Genomic DNA, 19,348 nt, shown 5'->3' with positions numbered 1-19,348 from the left:
CAAATACAGATCCAAACCCGTTGGCGCCCTGCAACATCACGCCTTTAGCTCACTCAGTCATGTAGGTCTGATCTACTGCAAAAATGCGAAGGTTTTGCATGCATCAAAGAGTCTAGTATCCGTTTATCTCAGTGTGAACCACAACCCTCAACTTCCCTCAATGAAGCACGTTATCGTTGGACTATTAAGTCTTAACAACTCGTTACAAGATAAGAGTTGAACAACTAAATATTTGTTTGGAATCAAGTTTGTGATGAAAGTCAAGTCAAAGTCAATTATTCAACGACATTGATATTTTGTCATCATAATTACAGTGTTCTCCAACTTTTTTCCCCCACCTGAAAAAAAAAACGATATCACATAAAGACACATTTTAATGGACAAGCATAGAAAAATACATGATAAACAAAATTCTCGTTAGCACGCGGTTGTTGTCTGTGCGTTATTAGCCAACATTCTTACTTCACTTTGAGCCGCTGGCCTGAATCTTTTAAAACTAGCTGTGATTGGAATAGCTGAAGCTAGCTATGCTCTTCCACAAACTGCTTTTGAAGACATATGAAGATTGTGTTGGCCGGATATTTCGCTGTTCCGCGAATTATTATAGCCTTGGGATGAATAGTGAGTAGTGATCGTCGATTTTGAAGCATTACATGTTGAGGAGTAAAGTAGACTTATCGACGAGTCAACAAACCGGTTCCACCCTAATTGGAAGGTGCAAATCAATTTCTATTGAGATTGTGAGTGAAATAATATCAAATCTTGAAGTTGAAGGTTTATAATTGACAGAAACTTATGAGCACAGCTGTAAATGTTCAAAAGCTAACCATGGCTTAATGACACAAAAATGCTATGAATTGTCACCAAAATTCACATGCACATCTCTACTCATGTCAATTTAAACCTCTGAAAATATCAAAACAAATGCAAAAACTAATTTTGGATTTGTCTTTATCTCACCATACAGTGCGCTCATACGTTTGCATACCCATGTCACCATGCAAAGCACAACTATATGAACAGCTTGGACTTTCCCAAAGACACGACAGTATGTTAAACCACCCAAGTTGACCACAGTTCAATTCATTCCAAGACAATGACAACCAAGACCTGATTTGTTTCAAATTAGAAACAAAACTAACAAAAGCGGTATTGTTATGTCTGAAGGAAGACCACATTTCCTATGAGGGCAAGCGTTTTTTTTCCCCAGCTCACTCCGTGTTGATCTTGACCCTAATATTTAGTTTGTCGTTTTTGCACAGTGATGTTGTATTACAGTTGATTTTCAGTAATGTGCGGTTGTACATCTGGCGGTGAAGCTGCCTTCATCTGATATCGCGTGAACTTGCACGCCCGCGTTTGTGCGGCTTGACGGCGGCTCACACTGAGCTGCAGGAGGGGGAAGTGATGGGGAGGATGAAAAGCAGAAGCACGTGGCTTCCTCAGCATGACATACCAGTCATTGTATTCCTGACTTTGCTGGTCTTCTTGGTCACATTGCATCATAACAACGACCTCATCTATTGTTTCTACAATGCGACTGGATGAAGATCACTTCAAGCGTCTTTTCACATTTGCCAGCCTCCAGGTTGCACTTCTAGGGGAAATGGAATGACTCACTTCCACACCACGTCTGTGACCTGCATCATATGACCAAGCGTTTGAGGTCAAGGGTCACACATTAAATGTGGCATTCGATTTGTATACAGTATATGACAGAATTTTAGAATTTGCAGCTCAATAGCTGCACTTCATGATATCACACTGACATGTTGCTTCCGTGACATCATCAGATAAGAGAGGCTGTTTTGTGTGTGCATTGTACACACAGAGATATATGACTTTTTTTTCTTTTTTTTTTGAGCGTGCTTTTGTGTGTTTTTAATAAAGGCTGACTGGACAAAGCTGTTTGCCCTTGATGACGTTATTGGCAGCGGCACTCAGCAACAGTTTTTTTTTCCTCCCCAGATATTGTATCCCTGCTACAAAGGGAATTTTTCCCATACATGTTTGAGCTGTGTCGATTTTTATGACAAATTCCGACATAAGCTAGAGGTAGTTAATTATCTTTAAAGTTGTATAGTTTGCTTCAACTGTTCAGCCTCGCAGCAGGCCTTTGGTCTTTTGATTGCCATTCAACCAGGTTTAATGGTTTTTAAATGTAACTGTGAAAAAATGCGGTGTAATGTACAGTATTTGAAAAGAAGAGGTTTTCACATTTTAGGCGACTCTATAATATGAGTAGCAAAGACGTGGTTTGCTAAGACATGGCTTCTGCAGTTGCGGTTGGAACGCCGCGTACTGTATGTTTTGGATGGCCTGGACGGGACATCTTAACCATGTTGGTTTCTCGGGATTCTGAACTTTGATGGAACTTACTTACGTATGTGTTTTCATGTAAGGACAAGGGATGATGATAATGGCGGTGTCAAAATTAGCTTAACTTGGGAGTTTTGTTGATTTTCTTTTTAATTAGAAATTACGCGAGAAAACATTTTTTTTCATTTTTTTTTTCATGACACTAAGGTTGTTCTATGGAAACAATAAGGGCTTGAAGGTATTTTTTTTTTTTTTTGCACAAAGTTTAAAGAGGTCCAGTCTGCCCTCATACAAACACGATGTCCAACTGGAAGAAAGTAGGTCAGTCAAGTCATTAGTGATGATAACTATCACTGGCCAGCTTTAACGTGACGTTAGGTTACAAGACAGGAAGTTCCTGGCTAACTTATCAAAGCAGCTAGTCCGCATCATTGTTAACATCTGCCCCCCCTCCCCCCAGCCCTTCCACTTTCAGTGTCTCTTAAGTTTCCTGCCCTTATTACATTTCAGTCCATAAATATGCACAGCTCGATGGACGAGCGTAAAAGAAGATTAGGGATTGCTTGAAAGGATCCAAAGAAAAGGGAAGGAGATGTTGATGAAGGGGAAACATGTGAGGGGGCGGAGGTAAAGAAGGCCTTGTTCATAATTCATTTCAGGCATAATGGCCTTATTGGCCCGAAGAACTGCAGGTATAGTAGAGAAACCCGATCCCTGGTAACCCAAATCCAGGCTAAAGACACAGCCCAGTCTCCAGGACAAGGACTCTACATGACACCATGTACTGTACATGCAAGGATTATACAGCCTGTCTGCCATGGACTGCTTATCTCTCTCTCTCTCTCTCTCTCTCTCTCTCTCTCTCTCTCTCTCTCTCTCTCTCAACAAGACTGCTAACCTCTCACCTTGCAATGTACACGCTAACATTAGCTCATATAATTGCAATACAAACAACATCCCTTTCCCCCCGTGATGACTGAGTCAGAAGCACATTTCCCATCACTCTCTCGAGCCGCTCGGTAGCTGTCAGAAAAAGAAAAGAAAGCAGTCATTTTCTCAGAGGCGACACTATAATATTCTCCACAGACAAACACCAAAGATCTGTGGGCCGCTAAGACATGACTGCTGCCATTGTGGTCGGCGCACCGTGTATGTTTTGGAAGTCCTGGACGGGACAAGGCCAGCTTGCTTTCTCTGGCAGTTTGGGCGCGAGTGCTCTAATAGTAGCAGCATGGAGTTTTAAAAGAAAGAAAGAAGGGAGTTGGGAATCAAACAACACTGGGCTGCTTATAAATTGAAAGGTTTTTCTGGAAGTCGAGGGAAAGTCTGGGCCGTTCTGAGGGCTGTGGGTGATTGTAATTACACATTTTAGTAGCTGCTCTCAGCTGTGTGTGTCAATGTCAGGATCTGATGCATGTCGTTTTGACATTATTTAGTGTGTTTGTGGTTTTTTTTGTGTTTTTTTATTAGACTGTGTTCCGCAGCTTATGCCAGCTGTGGTAAGCTAATGATGCAAATACAAACAAACTTTGCATCCATTGATTTTTTTTTTTAATTGATTCTCCTGTTCAGGGTCACGGGGTGAGGGTCACAGGTGATGTTGGAGTAAAGTGGAATAATGAACACGAGCACAAGGAGATCATACGAACTTCACACAGAAAATTTAACTGTCTGGCACACACGCTAACCACAATCTGCATATCTGATTCAATATGTTGTATATGGGTGGGCTACTATATTTTTGTCAGCACCGTCTGGACAATTTCTACCACAGCTGATAAACAAAACCTCCAAGCGTGTGGCAGACATTTTCTGGAAGCACATGGTGCTGATTATACTGCATGTTTTTAAATTCTGTCAAGCCACTGTATGCGCTTAAAATTTGCTAACGCTGCTACTTCTCTTACTTGGGATGATCTTCATCACTTTGGTTCAAGAGAACAGAGTGCTAAGATGATATGATGTGCGCGTATATGAATCCATTTGAATTATTCTGAGGAAAACCCATGTTTACCCAGATCTGCAAAGTTTGCATGTAATTGCTTCGGCTAAAATTAAATCATCTCTGTGAAATATCACACTTTATATCTGCCTTCTCCTATAGCATCCTTTATGGCTGATTTTATAAATAGGTTAATGATCCTGTGTGCATAAAAAAAAAAAAAAAAAAAGGGCCACTGTGCATGATTTTATGTGCGGTTAAGAGCAGTAGCCATCACTGGGGTGTGGTGCCATCTCTGTGTAGCTTGGCACGAGTACAAAAGAGACTTGTAAATCAGATATGGTGCTGTAAGCGTGTCTGTTTGCAAACTAAGGCGGCCACTGTGTGTGTTGATGTGTTTATATCCGTGCGCATTTGTGTGCTTTTCAGCGAAAACGATGGGTGATGCTGTTTTAAAGGACGCAGTGTGCGTCGGTAAATGAAGAGGAGGTGTGTTTGTGTATCATTGTGTCCATCCAAGGTGTAGACTCGTGTTATGCTTCCTGTACATTGCTGACCTTTGACTATATGGTTGAACCTTGACTGACTCCAACACAGGAAAAATAACAACATTCCTCTTCTTGCCCTATATGCATCATCTTGGATGTGAGATTGTTGGGACTGTTATAGTGGTTTGGCTTGAAAAGGGATAAAAACGACAGTTTTTTTTTTTCTTCCACGCAAGATATATTAACTGATGATATGCGATGTTTTCTTTTTTGTACGTTACAGTTCCCAGAATGTGGTTTCTATGGCATGTACGATAAGATTCTGCTGTTTAAGCACGACACATCAACCAACAACATCCTGCAGCTGGTTAAAACGACAGGTGACATTCAGGAGGGAGATCTGGTGGAGGTGGTGCTTTCTGGTAAGTAGTGTAAAGCAACAAAACATTTCATCTGTTTAGACCTTTCTTTAAATGTTAATTTTTTTCTTATAGCGGCAGCCACCTCAGAAGATTTCCAGATTCGGCCCCACGCTCTGAACGTGCACTCCTATCGGGCCCCGGCCTTTTGCGATCACTGTGGAGAGATGTTGTTTGGACTGGTCAGACAAGGGCTCAAGTGCGATGGTGAGAGCACCTTTATTTTTTTTAATCCGCAAGATGATGTCATAAGATGTCATCCTCACACATCGTCACTCGCAGTTGTTGTAATGTTACCTGCTTCTTTGTGCTTTTGGTGCCCCCTGCAGGGTGTGGACTGAACTACCACAAGCGCTGTGCATTCAGCATTCCAAACAACTGCAGAGGTCGGAAAAGGCGCCTGTCCACCACCTCCGTGAACAGCAGCCAGTCTCTTCGGGTCTCCACCAGCGAGTCCGTTTACAGCATTGGGACTACATCTACTTGCACCGATGACTCTGGCCTCGTACGCTCACACACGCAAATGGTACTATTAAACCTTTACAGGACGCGCACTGACATGCTTGGGAAAGGTTAAGCATAGTCTGCCTCTAAAATGCTGTTTGACCACCAATATATAAAATCAAATCTGTGAAGAGGGGAAAACATTCCCAGACAAGCATAAAATGAAATTCATCACTGTTCTGACATTTGGCGAGAAACAGAGCCCACATAGACAAACTATTTAGAAGTTTATTTTTCGAGACTATTCATTTAATGCATTGATGACAACATTTTTATATACCCTTTTAATTTATTTATCTCATAACTCAGTTGATTTATTGTAAATGATACAATAAAATGATTATGTTGAACAGTTATTTTATTTCATTAAACAATTATTTGCACATCATTACATTAATTTACAGTATAAGTATTATTTTTTTTTTTTTTATGATAATGAATCATTACGGCCTCATCTATGAAAGACCGGGCCCAGCTGTGTATTTTAAAATTCACTTATGATCCTTCACCACAAAACTTTGTGCCCGTCAGTCTTCATCTTTCAAGTGATAGATAGAACGGCTTAAGAACTGAGGGAGATGAATGTTTATACTTTGATTTATTGTAGAGCAAAACATCCACACACTCAAGCCCTTTCTTTCCTCTCTTTCTACCATAGCCCCGGACGCCGAGTGAGGCCCGGCGCTTCTACACGGGCCGACCCGTACATTTAGACAAGATCCTGATGAGCAAAGTGAAAGTGCCCCACACGTTCGCCATCCACTCGTACACACGTCCGACGGTGTGCCAGTACTGCAAGAGACTCCTTCGAGGGCTCTTCAGGCAGGGCCTGCAGTGCAAAGGTGAGTAAAGATACAATAATAAACATACACAGGTCACATTACAGTTAGGGCTGAAATAATTTATCGAGTTAGGGTTTACAGTGATAATTTTTCTACATGGACTAATTTTATTGCGAGTAAATGTATTTGCCGTTTGTGTAATAACTACCATTTCTTCAACCGTTTTTTGCAGTTGAGAGAATGCATCAAAGCCTTCTGTATGCTCTAGCAAAAAAAACAAAAAACATATAAAAACATTTAAATACGTCTTTGGGACACTTAAACATTTAAAATAGAACATATTTATACGTTTTTGGGAGCAAATGAGTTAATAATGCAAAATCTATTTTTATCCACTTAACTGATTGGGATAATCAGTTGACTAATCCAGCCATCCAGCCATAATCTGATCAATTCTAAAAATATTTGATACCTGCATCTCTATCTATATGACCTCAATTGTTTTTTTTTGTATGTGTTATCCTCAGACTGCAAGTTCAATTGCCATAAACGCTGTGCATACAAAGTTCCGAACGACTGTCTTGGCGAAACCATCGGAGGTAAGTGAAACATGTCGCTGTCGTCTGTTCCAGTGCCAGAATGCTAACCCTGCCTGAGTTAATGGAACAATCTCATTTCCACGCTTGTACAAATGAATAATCAACATAACAAAACTGGACCGCAACTCATACTCACTAATCTCTTTATCTTCTCAGAAAACAGAAGTAATAGCGGTAAGTCTGCATGCATGCATGCTAAATGGCAGTTATTCAAGTAAAAAGCAGCCATTTGTAGAACACATAACTTTAAAAAAAACAAAATTTTGAACTCAATCCCGTTAATTTATTTTCCCAGATATGTTGAGTCCCAGTACTGACCCCGAGGTGCCCATGGACTACACCAGCGACTACGACAAGTCATCCATGGACGACTCGGACGAGGCTTGCAGCATCCCGGGCTCCTTTTCACCCGACAGCAGCAAGGATGGAGTCAGTGCAGACCAGAGGTATTCAAACAAAACGTCAAACATGCCACACATAGACACTAACTTTATATTCTAATTAACACCTGCATTCTTCGCTTCGTCCCAGTGTTTACATTCCACTCATGAGGGTGGTCCAGTCAGTGAGGCAGACAACCCGTCGATCCAGCACAGCTATCAAGGAGGGATGGATGGTTCACTACAGCAATAAGGACACACTGGTACCTTTTGTCACTGCTAAATCATGTCTGTCCTTTCCTGTCGCTTCTCAGTCTTGCTAGCGCTTTTACCTCTGCCAAAGTTTATAAGCTTTTTTTCCTTTTATATTTGCTAACAGATTATGCCAATAGCACAAAACCAATTTCAACACATTTATTTGGATGACGGAATCATTTCCATTTAATTCTCTAGAATTTGTGTAGGGATTCAGATTAAGGAGTACATTCAGGATTTTCTTTTTTATAATAAACATTACGAAATAGGGTTTTTGCGCATTTTTTCTTGATTTTGCCGCGAATTACTAGGCAAGAATGAAGACATTTATTTTTATTTTTTTAAAGGCAAATGTTGATATTTGTCAAAATGACAAATATTGCCACAGATAATCAGCCCGGATGATAATCGGTCTATTTCTAATTTTTAATGAATTTTGAAAACAAAATCCAGACAGTAGTCTATGAAATTTGGCAGAGGTTTGCACTGTACTCTCATTCTCATAGTTTTTACTTGATCTTATCTTACTGCATGACTAATGCTTGCTGTGCCATCTTTTGTCTTTTTTTTTCTTACTTCTTCCACTGTCACTCTTCATTTCTCCACCTCTTAGCCTTCCTATCACCTGGCCATTCTTCTTCTCTTCCTCTTGGACATCAACTCTCAAACCTTCTCAATCAACCTCTTACATGCCCTCTTCGTGCCCTACACCAACAGAGAAAGAGACACTACTGGCGTCTGGACTGTAAGTGCATCATCCTTTTCCAGAACAACACCTCAAACAAATACTACAAGGTAAATCCAGATTGCTCCATTGCATTGCATTCCATTGCATTGTATTTTTTTCTCATCCTGGATCCGTCTTCCTTGTAGGAGATCCCTCTATCAGAAATCCTGGAGGTGCGGCTGGCCGGCAACTTCACCTTGGTTCCTTCCGGTACCAACCCGCACTGCTTCGAGATCATCACGGGCACCATGTGCTACTTTGTGGGGGAGGACCCCAACACCCTTCCACCCCTGTCACCCCAGCATGTCCCTCCCCAGGCCCCCCCGTCCCCCAGCCAAGTGGCGCCAAACAGCGGCGTCGGGCGTGAGGTGGCCAAGGCGTGGGGGAGCGCCATCCGTCAGGCCCTCATGCCGGTCATCTTTCAGGATGCCCCCTCAGCGGAGGGAAACGCCACTCATAGTGAGTCACACCACTGAGAGAGTTTTGCCAAGAGAAGATTTAGTTGTTGTTGACATTGGCAAATATAGATGGGTGTCCTAAAATTCACTATACCAGGGGTCTGCAACCTGCATGTGGCTCTTTCCCCACTCCTGTGGCTCCCTGTGGATCTCCCAAAAATTTGTAGAAATTAATATATATTTTTTTCATATTTATTTTAATTTTTTCTAGATTAAATATTATTCAAATGAATTAATGATTTAATTAAAAAAAGATATATTTTTAAATAAGTTGTCAGAAAAAGAATGAATTTATTTGAATGAATACTAATTGTTAATTGTATTATTGCTAGTTAATTGAATTATAAAATAAATATTATACATGTTAAATGTTTATAAAAAATTACTATATTTTTATTGTATTATTTGCAATAAATCAATTATTTAACTAGAATAATTCCTTTAAAATTTGTAGAAATTAATATATATTTTTTACATATTTATTTTTATTTTTTCTAGATTAAATATTATTCAAATGAATTAATGATTTAGTTAAAAAAAATTGTTTTTTAAATAAGTTGTCAGAAAAAGAAAGACAAAACATAAATTAAAAAAAGTTTTTAAAAATTACCTAAAAATATCTCAAAAGTAACTATAAAATGTCTACATAGGAAGAGGAAAAGCAGAAATGTAGTATAACATATTTGTCAAAAATGTCAGAGTTGAATTCAATGCAGAAAAGAAAACATTCAAAAAGTACCCATAAAATGTCCAAGAAATCCAGAAAATTACCATAAAATGTCTTTGGAATTGTCAAAAAAGTCAGAAATAGATTTTTAAAAAGGCAGATTTTTTTTTAAATGCAACTATAAAATCCCAAAAAGCAAAACAAGAACTCCCGAAAATTACCATAAATTTGCCTAAATCAATCAATCAGAAAATTTATAGCAAAAAAAAAGGGCAGAAAAAATCCAAAAGCGGAAGACAAAAAAAGGTAGAAGAAAATGAATCTCAAAGTATTGGACGCTGCATATTTTTCTGTTATGGTCATTAGAAATTGAGCCCTTGAACTTGAGTACATTAGACTAACACTAACGCACCGTTTTGTTCTTCACCGATTTTTTTTCTAATTTTGCGGCTCCAGACAATTTTTTTGTTATTTATTTGTCCACAAATGGCTCATTTGAGAGTAAAGGTTGCTGACCCCTGCACTATAGAAAACATTCCTTTTTTTCAGTTTCAATTCAGGTATAATTCTTCCAGTTGTGTGGCCGTCTGCATTTGACAACTTGGGCTTTGCAGTTTTTGTAAGCCTGGCATTACGTCTTTCTCTCCCCTAAAGCTGTTCAGTACCAGTTTGAGAAGCTTTATGGCCGCCACACCGCTCCAAGGACACATCCTGTTTTGAGAAACTCGTCATGGATAACGTAAATTTTGACTTTGCTTTGAAACATTGTAACTGCTATTAAGCTTCTCAAACTGGCACTCGGTTGCAATCGGGAACAGAAAAACATCTGCCAGGTGGCAATTTTGCAATGCTGCTCCAATGTCAATTGGCGTGCCAGGAGCAAAGGAAGCATATGTTTTTCAAAATTGCAAAGCTGTCAAACGCTGTTGGCCTCTCGTCGGTCTGAATAACACCTGGAATGATATGGAAAAGAGGATGAGTATTGTGACTGTTGGGACACCCCGGTGCTATTACTGTAAAAGCTTTATCAAAATTTCACCCTTCACAAAGTATTTCTTTATTATTTTCATCATTCGCTCTTTAGGACAAGCTTCTGTGAGCATTTCTGTGTCCAACAGTCAAATCCAAGAGAATGTGGTGAGTCATTTTGTGTCCACACTTTCACTATCCTTGAAAAGAAGGAAAAAGACTCATATGAATAATAACATATATGGTTGTTAATGCTTTTAATGTGCCTTCCTGCAGGACATTGGAACAGTGTACCAGATATTTGCGGATGAAGTTCTGGGTTCTGGGCAATTTGGAGTTGTGTATGGAGGTACGACTCTTTACATGAACATTCAAATGCTCAATTGTCTTAAATAAAACAACAATAACAACAAAATGCATCTCCAACCCTATCTGTTGGGTTGTTAGCAGAAATAGGTACAGTTTTAAAATTCAAAATTTCTCCATCAGGAAAGCACCGGAAGACTGGGAGGGATGTGGCCGTCAAAGTTATTGATAAGCTCCGCTTCCCGACTAAGCAGGAGAGCCAGCTGAGGAACGAGGTGGCCATTCTGCAGGTAAACGCAAGCCGCCGAAATAGGGATGTAATGGCAATAATTGTGATATCGCGATATTAAAACTGCCACCATATTTTGAGTGCAGTTTAATTTTCATCAGGCATGTTTTGGCCCTTCTATGTTTAAAATCCACGCTAATGGTCAGATGAAGAGGAACGTAATATGCTTGTGAACAGAGTCGATATGTGCTTGCATTAGCAAGTAAGTGCCTCTATATATATATATATATATATATATATATATATATATATATATATATATATAATATTATATATATATATATATTATTTATATATATATATATATTATATTTATATATTTTTATATATAATATTTATAATATTTATATAATATTTTTCATTGCTGTAATATACAAAAGCACAATATTGTGGTTTTTTTTAGTATGAACTTTTTTTTCTTTCTTTTTTTTGTTGCAATATTGTGACCTTTTTTGTATCGCCAACCTTCCCACAACATCGTGGTAATTATCAAATCGTGACCTTAATATCGTGATGATATCATATCGTGACTTCAAAACACACAATACAATATTTCTTGTGTCAGTTTTATTGGCACTCTTATCAATATTCCTGTCCACCTATTATGAGTATTATATTTTGAAAAACATAACACCTTTTGGGACTCATTTAGGGCATTATTAGAAATGTATGCTACAGGGATGGGAAAAATCTGGGCTCAAGGGCCTCGTTTGACAAATGAGCCAGGTCATTTGTAAAGGAGGTATAATAAAACAAATGTGTATACAAAATGTGTAAAATTGTTTATTTGAATGAATACTAATTGTTAATTGTATTATTGATAGTTAATTGAATTATAAAATAAATATTATACATGTTAAACGATTATAAAAAAATACTATATTTTTTATTGTATTATTTGCAATAAATCAATTATTTAACTAGAATAATTCCTTTAAAAAATGAATACATTTTAATCAACCAATTAAGGGAAACAAAGACATAATCCATGTTTCATTCTCAAATTCATTAGCTCTGAGAAGGAAAATATGTTTACCATAGTCACAAAAACTGGTACTTTGGTCTTTGTTTTAGATATAAGGTGATTATTATTATTTTTTTAAGTCTGGATTAACGTGCAATGCATTTATAACCAGAAGGGGGCAGCAAAGACCGACATGTCTCCATTAAAAAGTTATTTATAATCAATCCAACAACTTCAATCACATGAAGCTTGACAGCCATTCACTTCCATTTGGTTTTAATCACTTATCTGTCCTCTTTGCAAAGACTTAAATTCTCCCTCTTAGGTGGAATGTGAATCTCATCACTGTCCTCCCTAACAACATAATTGGAAACTCACTTTCAGAGTTTGCGCCACTTGGGCATCGTAAATCTGGAGTGCATGTTCGAGACCCCGGAGAAGGTGTTCGTTGTCATGGAGAAGCTGCACGGCGACATGCTCGAGATGATCCTCTCCAGCGAGAAAGGTCGACTGCCTGAGAGGCTCACCAAATTTCTCATCACTCAGGTGTGCATGCGCGCCGGCACCAAGGGGATTTATATCTTTATGTTTGTGTGCGAGTGCTTGTGTGTGCACTGCTTGTGGTTTTGCTCTCACGGCGTCGAACACGATGGCGTTTGAAAGTTTGCTTCCTGTGGCTTCTTTAGCCCGACCTATTGTACAGTACTTGCTGTCCTTATGTGTTTGCGCAGATCCTTGCAGCCTTGCGACACCTGCACTTTAAGAACATCGTACACTGCGATCTCAAACCCGAGAATGTGCTGCTTGCCTCTGCTGATCCTTTTCCCCAGGTAGGAAAACAAGCAGGAGAAACATTCAATCATAAAGGATTTTTCAAACAAAATTAATATTATTATTATTATTATGACTGACATGTCATTGTCATGTGCCCCTATTGGCCCAGTGGCGCAAAGTATCATGGTCAATGTAGTTCACAATGCTGTGTTTTTGGATGGAGATGTTGAAAAATATTTGCTTGAATTTTTTCAATTACAATTAAACTGCAATAATAACTCACCACTAGAGGGTGCTAGAACTTCACAACTTGAGTACAACTGCTGCTTTTAATATTGTGACATGACGACGACGCTATCGCGCCAATTTTCATATCATTACCATCATTATGGCTACATCCCTATTCATGAATGTCCAATACATGAAGTTTCAATTCAACTGCACCTCATACACACGCCCTATTTTTCCTCCCAGGTTAAACTGTGTGATTTCGGCTTTGCCCGAATCATCGGGGAGAAGTCGTTCCGTCGCTCGGTGGTCGGCACCCCAGCCTACCTCGCCCCGGAGGTCCTGCTGAACCAGGGCTACAACCGCTCGCTGGACATGTGGTCCGTTGGCGTCATCATGTACGTCAGCCTCAGCGGGACGTTCCCTTTTAACGAGGATGAAGATATCAATGACCAGATACACAACGCTGCCTTCATGTACCCTTCCAACCCCTGGAAACAGATCTCCTGCGACGGTAGACATAGCTGCAGAGGGCGGAGTTGTTGTTGTTGTTGTGTGCGCTATATTTAAATAATGCCTCTGGTTTCCAGCTATTGACTTGATCAACAACCTGCTGCAAGTTAAGATGAGGAAGCGCTACAGCGTTGATAAGAGTCTCAGCCATACTTACTTACAGGTAACACATGGAAACGCCCAAGGCTGCTATTGACACTCCTTTCAAACTAGCTGTATTGTTAGCGACATTTTTATCTTCTTTTTGGCCACTATCTCTCTCTCTCTCTCTCTCTATCTATCTATCTATCTATCTATCTATCTATCTTATCCAGCTAGCTAGCTAGCTGTTAGCTAGCGCTCTCACAGCGTGACGTTGCAAGTTAGCAACTTATTTTCAGTGCATATCTATCTATCTAGCTATCTATCTAGCTAGCTGTTAGCTAGCGCTCTCAGCGTGGCGTTGCAAGTTAGCAACTTCTTTTCAGTGCATATCTATCCATCCATCCATCCATCCAACATTGCAACAGTCATCTATCCATTTTATTTTCTTTTTTTCCCTATCCATTTTCTAAAGCGCATGTCCTCGTTAGGATTACGGGTGAGCTCGAGCCCATCCCAGCTGAGTTTGAGTGGTTATTATTGCGAAAACATCCACATTTTAAAAGCTAAAAAAATGTGATAATGACTTGAATGAACATCAAGTGATGATTACTGAGGAAAACAGTCTTGGGTCATTTAAGTTCTCACCGACACACCCTCACTCAGAAGGCCTCTAAAGTACTTGCTTAATGACGCACTAAAAGCCCTTCTCAATTTTTGATCAAATTCCAGCGCAACTTTATTGCAGTTTTCTCTTCCCCCTCAGGACTATCATACATGGCTTGACCTGCGCGAGCTGGAGACCAAGCTGGGCGAGCGCTATATCACCCACGAGAGCGACGACTGCCGCTGGCAATCCTTCGCTCACCAGTACACTCTGACATACCCCGCTCACCTCGTGGCCCCGCTCCCCGCACCCGCCTCGGACGACGACGATGGCAGGGACGAAATGGACATGAAAGGTCTCACCGAGCGGGTCAGCATCCTCTGAAGGTGTTCAGGTGAAGTTGTTCTTCGAACAGTGTTTACACAGCCGTCACCATTGTCAGCTGTTTTACAGCACTCCATTTGTCAAGGGTAATTTCCTCCGAGCAGCCTCATTCAAATCATCTTCTCTTGAAATGTTTAAAATTGTTTGTAAAGTTCATAAAGTAAAACAAGTACAAGATTGTTATGGGATAAATATCACTATAAAGTGCCTTTTGTGTAATCATCAGAATCACTCATGAAAATGGGGCACAATAATGAAACACTGAGATCTTATAAAGTAGCCAACATTTGCGCACATGCCAATCTCTTAAAATGTGTTTCCCGCATCTTATGCTTTTTTTCCCTTTTTTTCCCCCCAATTGGACGTGTGTGATTTTGTCATTTGCCACATACTTCTCTGCTGATTGCAGTGCTTATAGTAAGTGGTTAAATTAGGCTTCCTCAGGCCTGGTCTTGCAGGTTTTAGATGCTTCCGTCCTCCAGCACACTTGTTTCTAAAGATCAGGACCGTTAAACAGGCTTCTGCAGAACTTGCCGATGAGCTGATTAAATTCATCAGATGTGTCGGAGGACAGAAACATCTCAAACCTGCAAGACTCCGGCCCTCGAGGACCAGGATTGTACAGCAAGCCAGAGTATGACACTGAAATCAAAAAAATTTGTAAATGTTGATTTTGATTAAAAAAGAAAAAAAAGTCTGTTGTCCACCCTGTCATTATGGCGTAGTTGGCCTTTTAAGAAACCCACTGCCGTTTACGGTGACATACAGAAGCTACTGGCATGTTGTCATTCTGCAATAGAGGCGGAATCAGTAGCTATTGTGGAGTAATATCCTTAATTTTCATATTATGACTGCAGTCAAATGTTGTCAAGCTTAACATGTCCACTCTGTCACAGTGTAATATGAATTGATTTTAGGGCCTTTCATAAACTTGTAATGTAATTTATATATCAGTCTTTAATGTTTGATGACGTATAATTCGGATGAGCTCAAATTGAGCGTCCAGATTACAATTACAATTTATATCCACATACGGACAAAATTGTTCACATTCACATTAACTCATTCACTGCCAATGACGGCTATAGACGTCAAAAATTCATTTGAACTATTTCTATTTAACATTTTTTCCCACTTTTGTCAACTGGTGTATGAAAACCTATAATTTTTTTATTGTACATTTAAAACAGATATAACATTTGTGATTAATCGTGAGTTAACTACTGAAGTCATGCGATTAATTACAATTACAAGTTTTAATCGCCTGATGCCCCTAATTTTTAATAATTTTTCTTTAGTTTTTTTAAATCGCGTCAGGTGATTACAATTTTTTATATTAATTAATCTCTCGACTTCAATAGCTAACTCACGAATAATCACAAATGTTATATCGGTTCTAAATGTACAATAAAAACAATTCTAGGTTTTCAAACTCTTGTTAACAAAAGTGGAAAAAAATGTTAAACTAATAGAAATATTAGTTTATAGCCGTCAATGGCAGTGAATGAGTTAATATATAAAAATAAAAAAAAGATAAATGTTACTTATAGGCAAAAAATGGGAATTATGAATGTAGCCTCAGTGCAGGTCATTTATGCTAACATTAGCCAAAAATGTCAGCAAGCTCGCATTGTGCTATTTGCATGTACATTGTCTGCTTGCAGTGAAGTGCCGGAAGCATTTATTGCAGCATGCCATTGATATAATACACCGAAAATGAAGCTTCCGTGGAAAATCTCCTTTGGTTTGCTGAAATGGTGACATCTCAGAGGCACCTTATGGTGATATTGACTCATAGAAGAGCTGGAGAAAAACAACTCTTCCCATCACTTTTCTCCATCATAATCCATAAAAGGAAACGTTTGGATTTGTCATGTTGTATAAATACCCCGAATCGCGGTCTCACCTACTGATCAAAAATAGCAATTCCTTGATTTGATGAGGTGCTTTCAAGTGACTCAAGATTTGTGTTCATTTCCATGCCAGTAATGGTCCTGTACAACTGGAAGTATTGATTGGGCGACAGCACGTCTTCCTGTGATTAATACAAACCACAATCATACACTCTTTAGAAAGTATAAATGTTTCTGCCAGGAAACAGTGGTAGCGCGTAGGTTTCCCATTTCTCCCTGTTTAGGTTGCATGTTTTCATTTAGTACAATGAGGTAGATTCAGTGTAAAATATAGCGTTGTTTTTATGATAATAGTCCATTATAAGCATGTGTACCCTGAAGTTGCTATAGTGTCCATTTTCTCTGCAAAAAGTGGATGACGATAATGCCAGACTTTGTAGCACAATAAAAACCTAGAAAAGGATTCTCCTTTGTGTGTCCTTTTTATTATTCACTATAAAAAAAAAAGTGAAAGTGAAGATGCCAACTAAACACGACCACAAACAAATGCCAGCAAAGTATTTTGACAAAATAACATGCTGTAACCGTCACAGCCAAGTGGCACGTTTCTCCTTTTCTTTTCAACGATCAGACATCTGCAGACAGCGTTTCATTATCAAGTAGCCACGATGTACTTTCAGCTCACAGAATTATGGGCACAAAGAACCCAGTTGTTAGTATGTCTTCAAATCACACCAGCAGATAAAAAAATAAAATAAATGGAGTTGTCATCAGTTTTCTAAATTATAGATGGAAAAGTTAAAGGCCGGTTTTCAGTGCTTGTGCTTGATTGACAGATCAATTTGAGCTGCCACTACGTTAATGTAGTGATCTTTTATATTCAGCAGGTGTGCAGCATCTTTGTCAAATTGTACTTATGCTAATTTCCAAGACTTGCATGAGAGCACGTAAAAAATCTGCCCAAAGGACAATTCTACACACGTCTCCAAGGTGGGGGGTGAAGAACAAGGATTGTTGTCCATGTTGTGATTAGCACACTTCAGTCCACTCTCAGGCAAGAAGAGCACTCCTGGGCCGCCAAGCATGCGGGCGACCGCCATTGTTGAACAGCTTCCGGTGCTCGCCGTTAGTGTTTATGCCTGCTCTATGCGCTGCTATCTTTGTTCTTATGCCATCAGACTGCCACTTCTCCAGATGTGCGTCTTCAATCGCAAGCAGTAGAGCTGAATCCATGCTAATAAGTAAGCAGCCAGGAACGGTCTCATCTGCCGAGATTTACAACAGAAACCGTTTGCGTGTCAATTTTACGGAAGAGGATTAGGGCCAGTGAAGAGAGAGAACAAAGTTTGGCAGGATTCTGACTTGAAAGTGAGAATTCTGACTTTCATCTCAGAATTGTGACTTTAAATTGAGAATTGTGACTTTATTCTCAGAATTCTGATTTAAAGTCAGAATTCTCACTTTCATCTCAGAATTCTGACTTTAAATTGAGAATTGTGACTTTATTCTCAAAATTCTGACTTTAAAGTTAGAATTCTGACTTTAATCTCAGAATTCTGATTTAAAGTCAGAATTCTCACTTTAATCTCAGAATTCTCACTTTAAAGTCAGAATTTTGACTTTATTATCAGAATTCTCACTTAAAAGTCAGAATTCTTAGAATAAAGTCAGAATCCTGCCCCCGAAAAAATGCTCTCTCTTCATTGGCTCTATTGCTCTTCCGTACAATTTTTACATGGTCTAAATGATGTGTCTTAATCTAATAAACAAAAGCAACGTGTGCAAGGCAATTTGGACAAATGAGTAAAACACCACTTGTAATAATTTGTTAGTCTCAATTAGAATCTTCACCTTTGTAAAAAAAAAACTAAAACAAATCAGTATTCTGGTAATATGAAGAAAAAATAAAATGAGTGTCTTAAATTTAAATTCTCCCTTTTTTTTAAAGGTGCCCTTTAAAGCATTAGTCCAACTCAAATGCTTCAGGCTAATTTCAGTAACAGATAATGAATGCAAATGTGATTCTCTCACAGCAGCATGCATAAGAAGACATTTCGAGGAAGTGACTCAAAGTACACCGACTGCGTTTCATCAAGGTTCCCCCAGTTTTTTCCAGTTTAAGACGCAAATTACAAAAATGGTTTCCAGTGACCTAAACTCACTTTTGTTTTATGGGCACTTCTTAACATGGTGACACTTTTTCTTCGCAAGCCTTAATTCATGAATCTCAGCAACTAAATTCCACATAGAGAAAGTGTACGGCTCTGATCCAAAATTGGTCAAATGTGATTATAGAATAATATATAGTATACATAATACAAATATTTTGCCGATTGTAATATGCTCGGAATAGTCCCATTTTATCCTCGGTTGGCTGAAACAGCGCTGCTGTGACTGTTGGACAAATTCTGTAAACATAGCCTATAGCCAAACCCTTCAAAACCCTATCCTAGCCTAACCAAAACTTGTCCCTACACTAACCTTACCATAACCTAACCATAATCTAAACGTGTGACATTAACTGATCACCACCATACAGAAAATAAAAATTCTAAAATAGTTTTTCATGTCGTGTCAAACTGACCTTGTTAAAAAATAACATTGCTATATCTTAGCCAATTAAAAACACTTAAATTGTTAGGTACCACACATTGCACACATAAATTCTGCGACACTTTCCCCTCATCAAAAATCAGCATTAGTGAGTCATTATGACTCAAGTAGGCGTTAAATGCATTTTCTGTCACATTCTGGCAAGACTCGTCAGAATAAAAGTACGGAGGTGTGAGCTGCCGTCATGTTTCGCAACAAAGTTTCAGTTTCTTGTGTTTGTGCCGTGT

At 39.0% G+C, this 19,348-nt stretch overlaps 1 protein-coding gene across 4 annotated transcripts in view; it reads left to right on the top strand.

Moving 5' to 3' along the window:
• Nucleotides 1–16,971, top strand: part of prkd2 (protein kinase D2) — a 28,468-nt gene extending 11,497 nt beyond the window's left edge. For 2 of the 4 annotated variants that reach the window (XM_086081003.1, XM_086081005.1), the window contains exons 2-19: nt 5,033–5,171; nt 5,244–5,375; nt 5,498–5,694; nt 6,331–6,514; nt 6,982–7,053; nt 7,210–7,227; nt 7,349–7,499; nt 7,585–7,696; nt 8,406–8,483; nt 8,562–8,874; nt 10,625–10,677; nt 10,786–10,858; nt 10,999–11,105; nt 12,453–12,614; nt 12,800–12,898; nt 13,317–13,584; nt 13,661–13,746; nt 14,431–16,971. In XM_086081003.1, coding sequence (XP_085937129.1) covers nt 5,033–5,171; nt 5,244–5,375; nt 5,498–5,694; nt 6,331–6,514; nt 6,982–7,053; nt 7,210–7,227; nt 7,349–7,499; nt 7,585–7,696; nt 8,406–8,483; nt 8,562–8,874; nt 10,625–10,677; nt 10,786–10,858; nt 10,999–11,105; nt 12,453–12,614; nt 12,800–12,898; nt 13,317–13,584; nt 13,661–13,746; nt 14,431–14,655 — 2,469 coding nt within the window. In that variant the 3' untranslated portion in view covers nt 14,656–16,971. Of the gene's footprint in view, nt 1–2,823; nt 2,947–5,032; nt 5,172–5,243; nt 5,376–5,497; nt 5,695–6,330; nt 6,515–6,981; nt 7,054–7,209; nt 7,228–7,348; nt 7,500–7,584; nt 7,697–8,405; nt 8,484–8,561; nt 8,875–10,624; nt 10,678–10,785; nt 10,859–10,998; nt 11,106–12,452; nt 12,615–12,799; nt 12,899–13,316; nt 13,585–13,660; nt 13,747–14,430 lie in introns of those variants that run through there. The other 2 variants (XM_086081006.1, XM_086081004.1) reach the window with 2 other exon arrangements.
• The last annotated feature ends 2,377 nt before the right edge of the window (nt 16,972–19,348 follow it).

Source organism: Leptonotus elevatus, chromosome 7 (assembly GCF_054856555.1).
Source record: "Leptonotus elevatus isolate MCC_2025b chromosome 7, RoL_Lele_1.0, whole genome shotgun sequence".
Taxonomy (NCBI): domain Eukaryota; kingdom Metazoa; phylum Chordata; class Actinopteri; order Syngnathiformes; family Syngnathidae; genus Leptonotus; species Leptonotus elevatus.
Note: the sequence above shows the minus strand (reverse complement) of the source record. Positions and strands in the feature narration are given on the sequence as shown.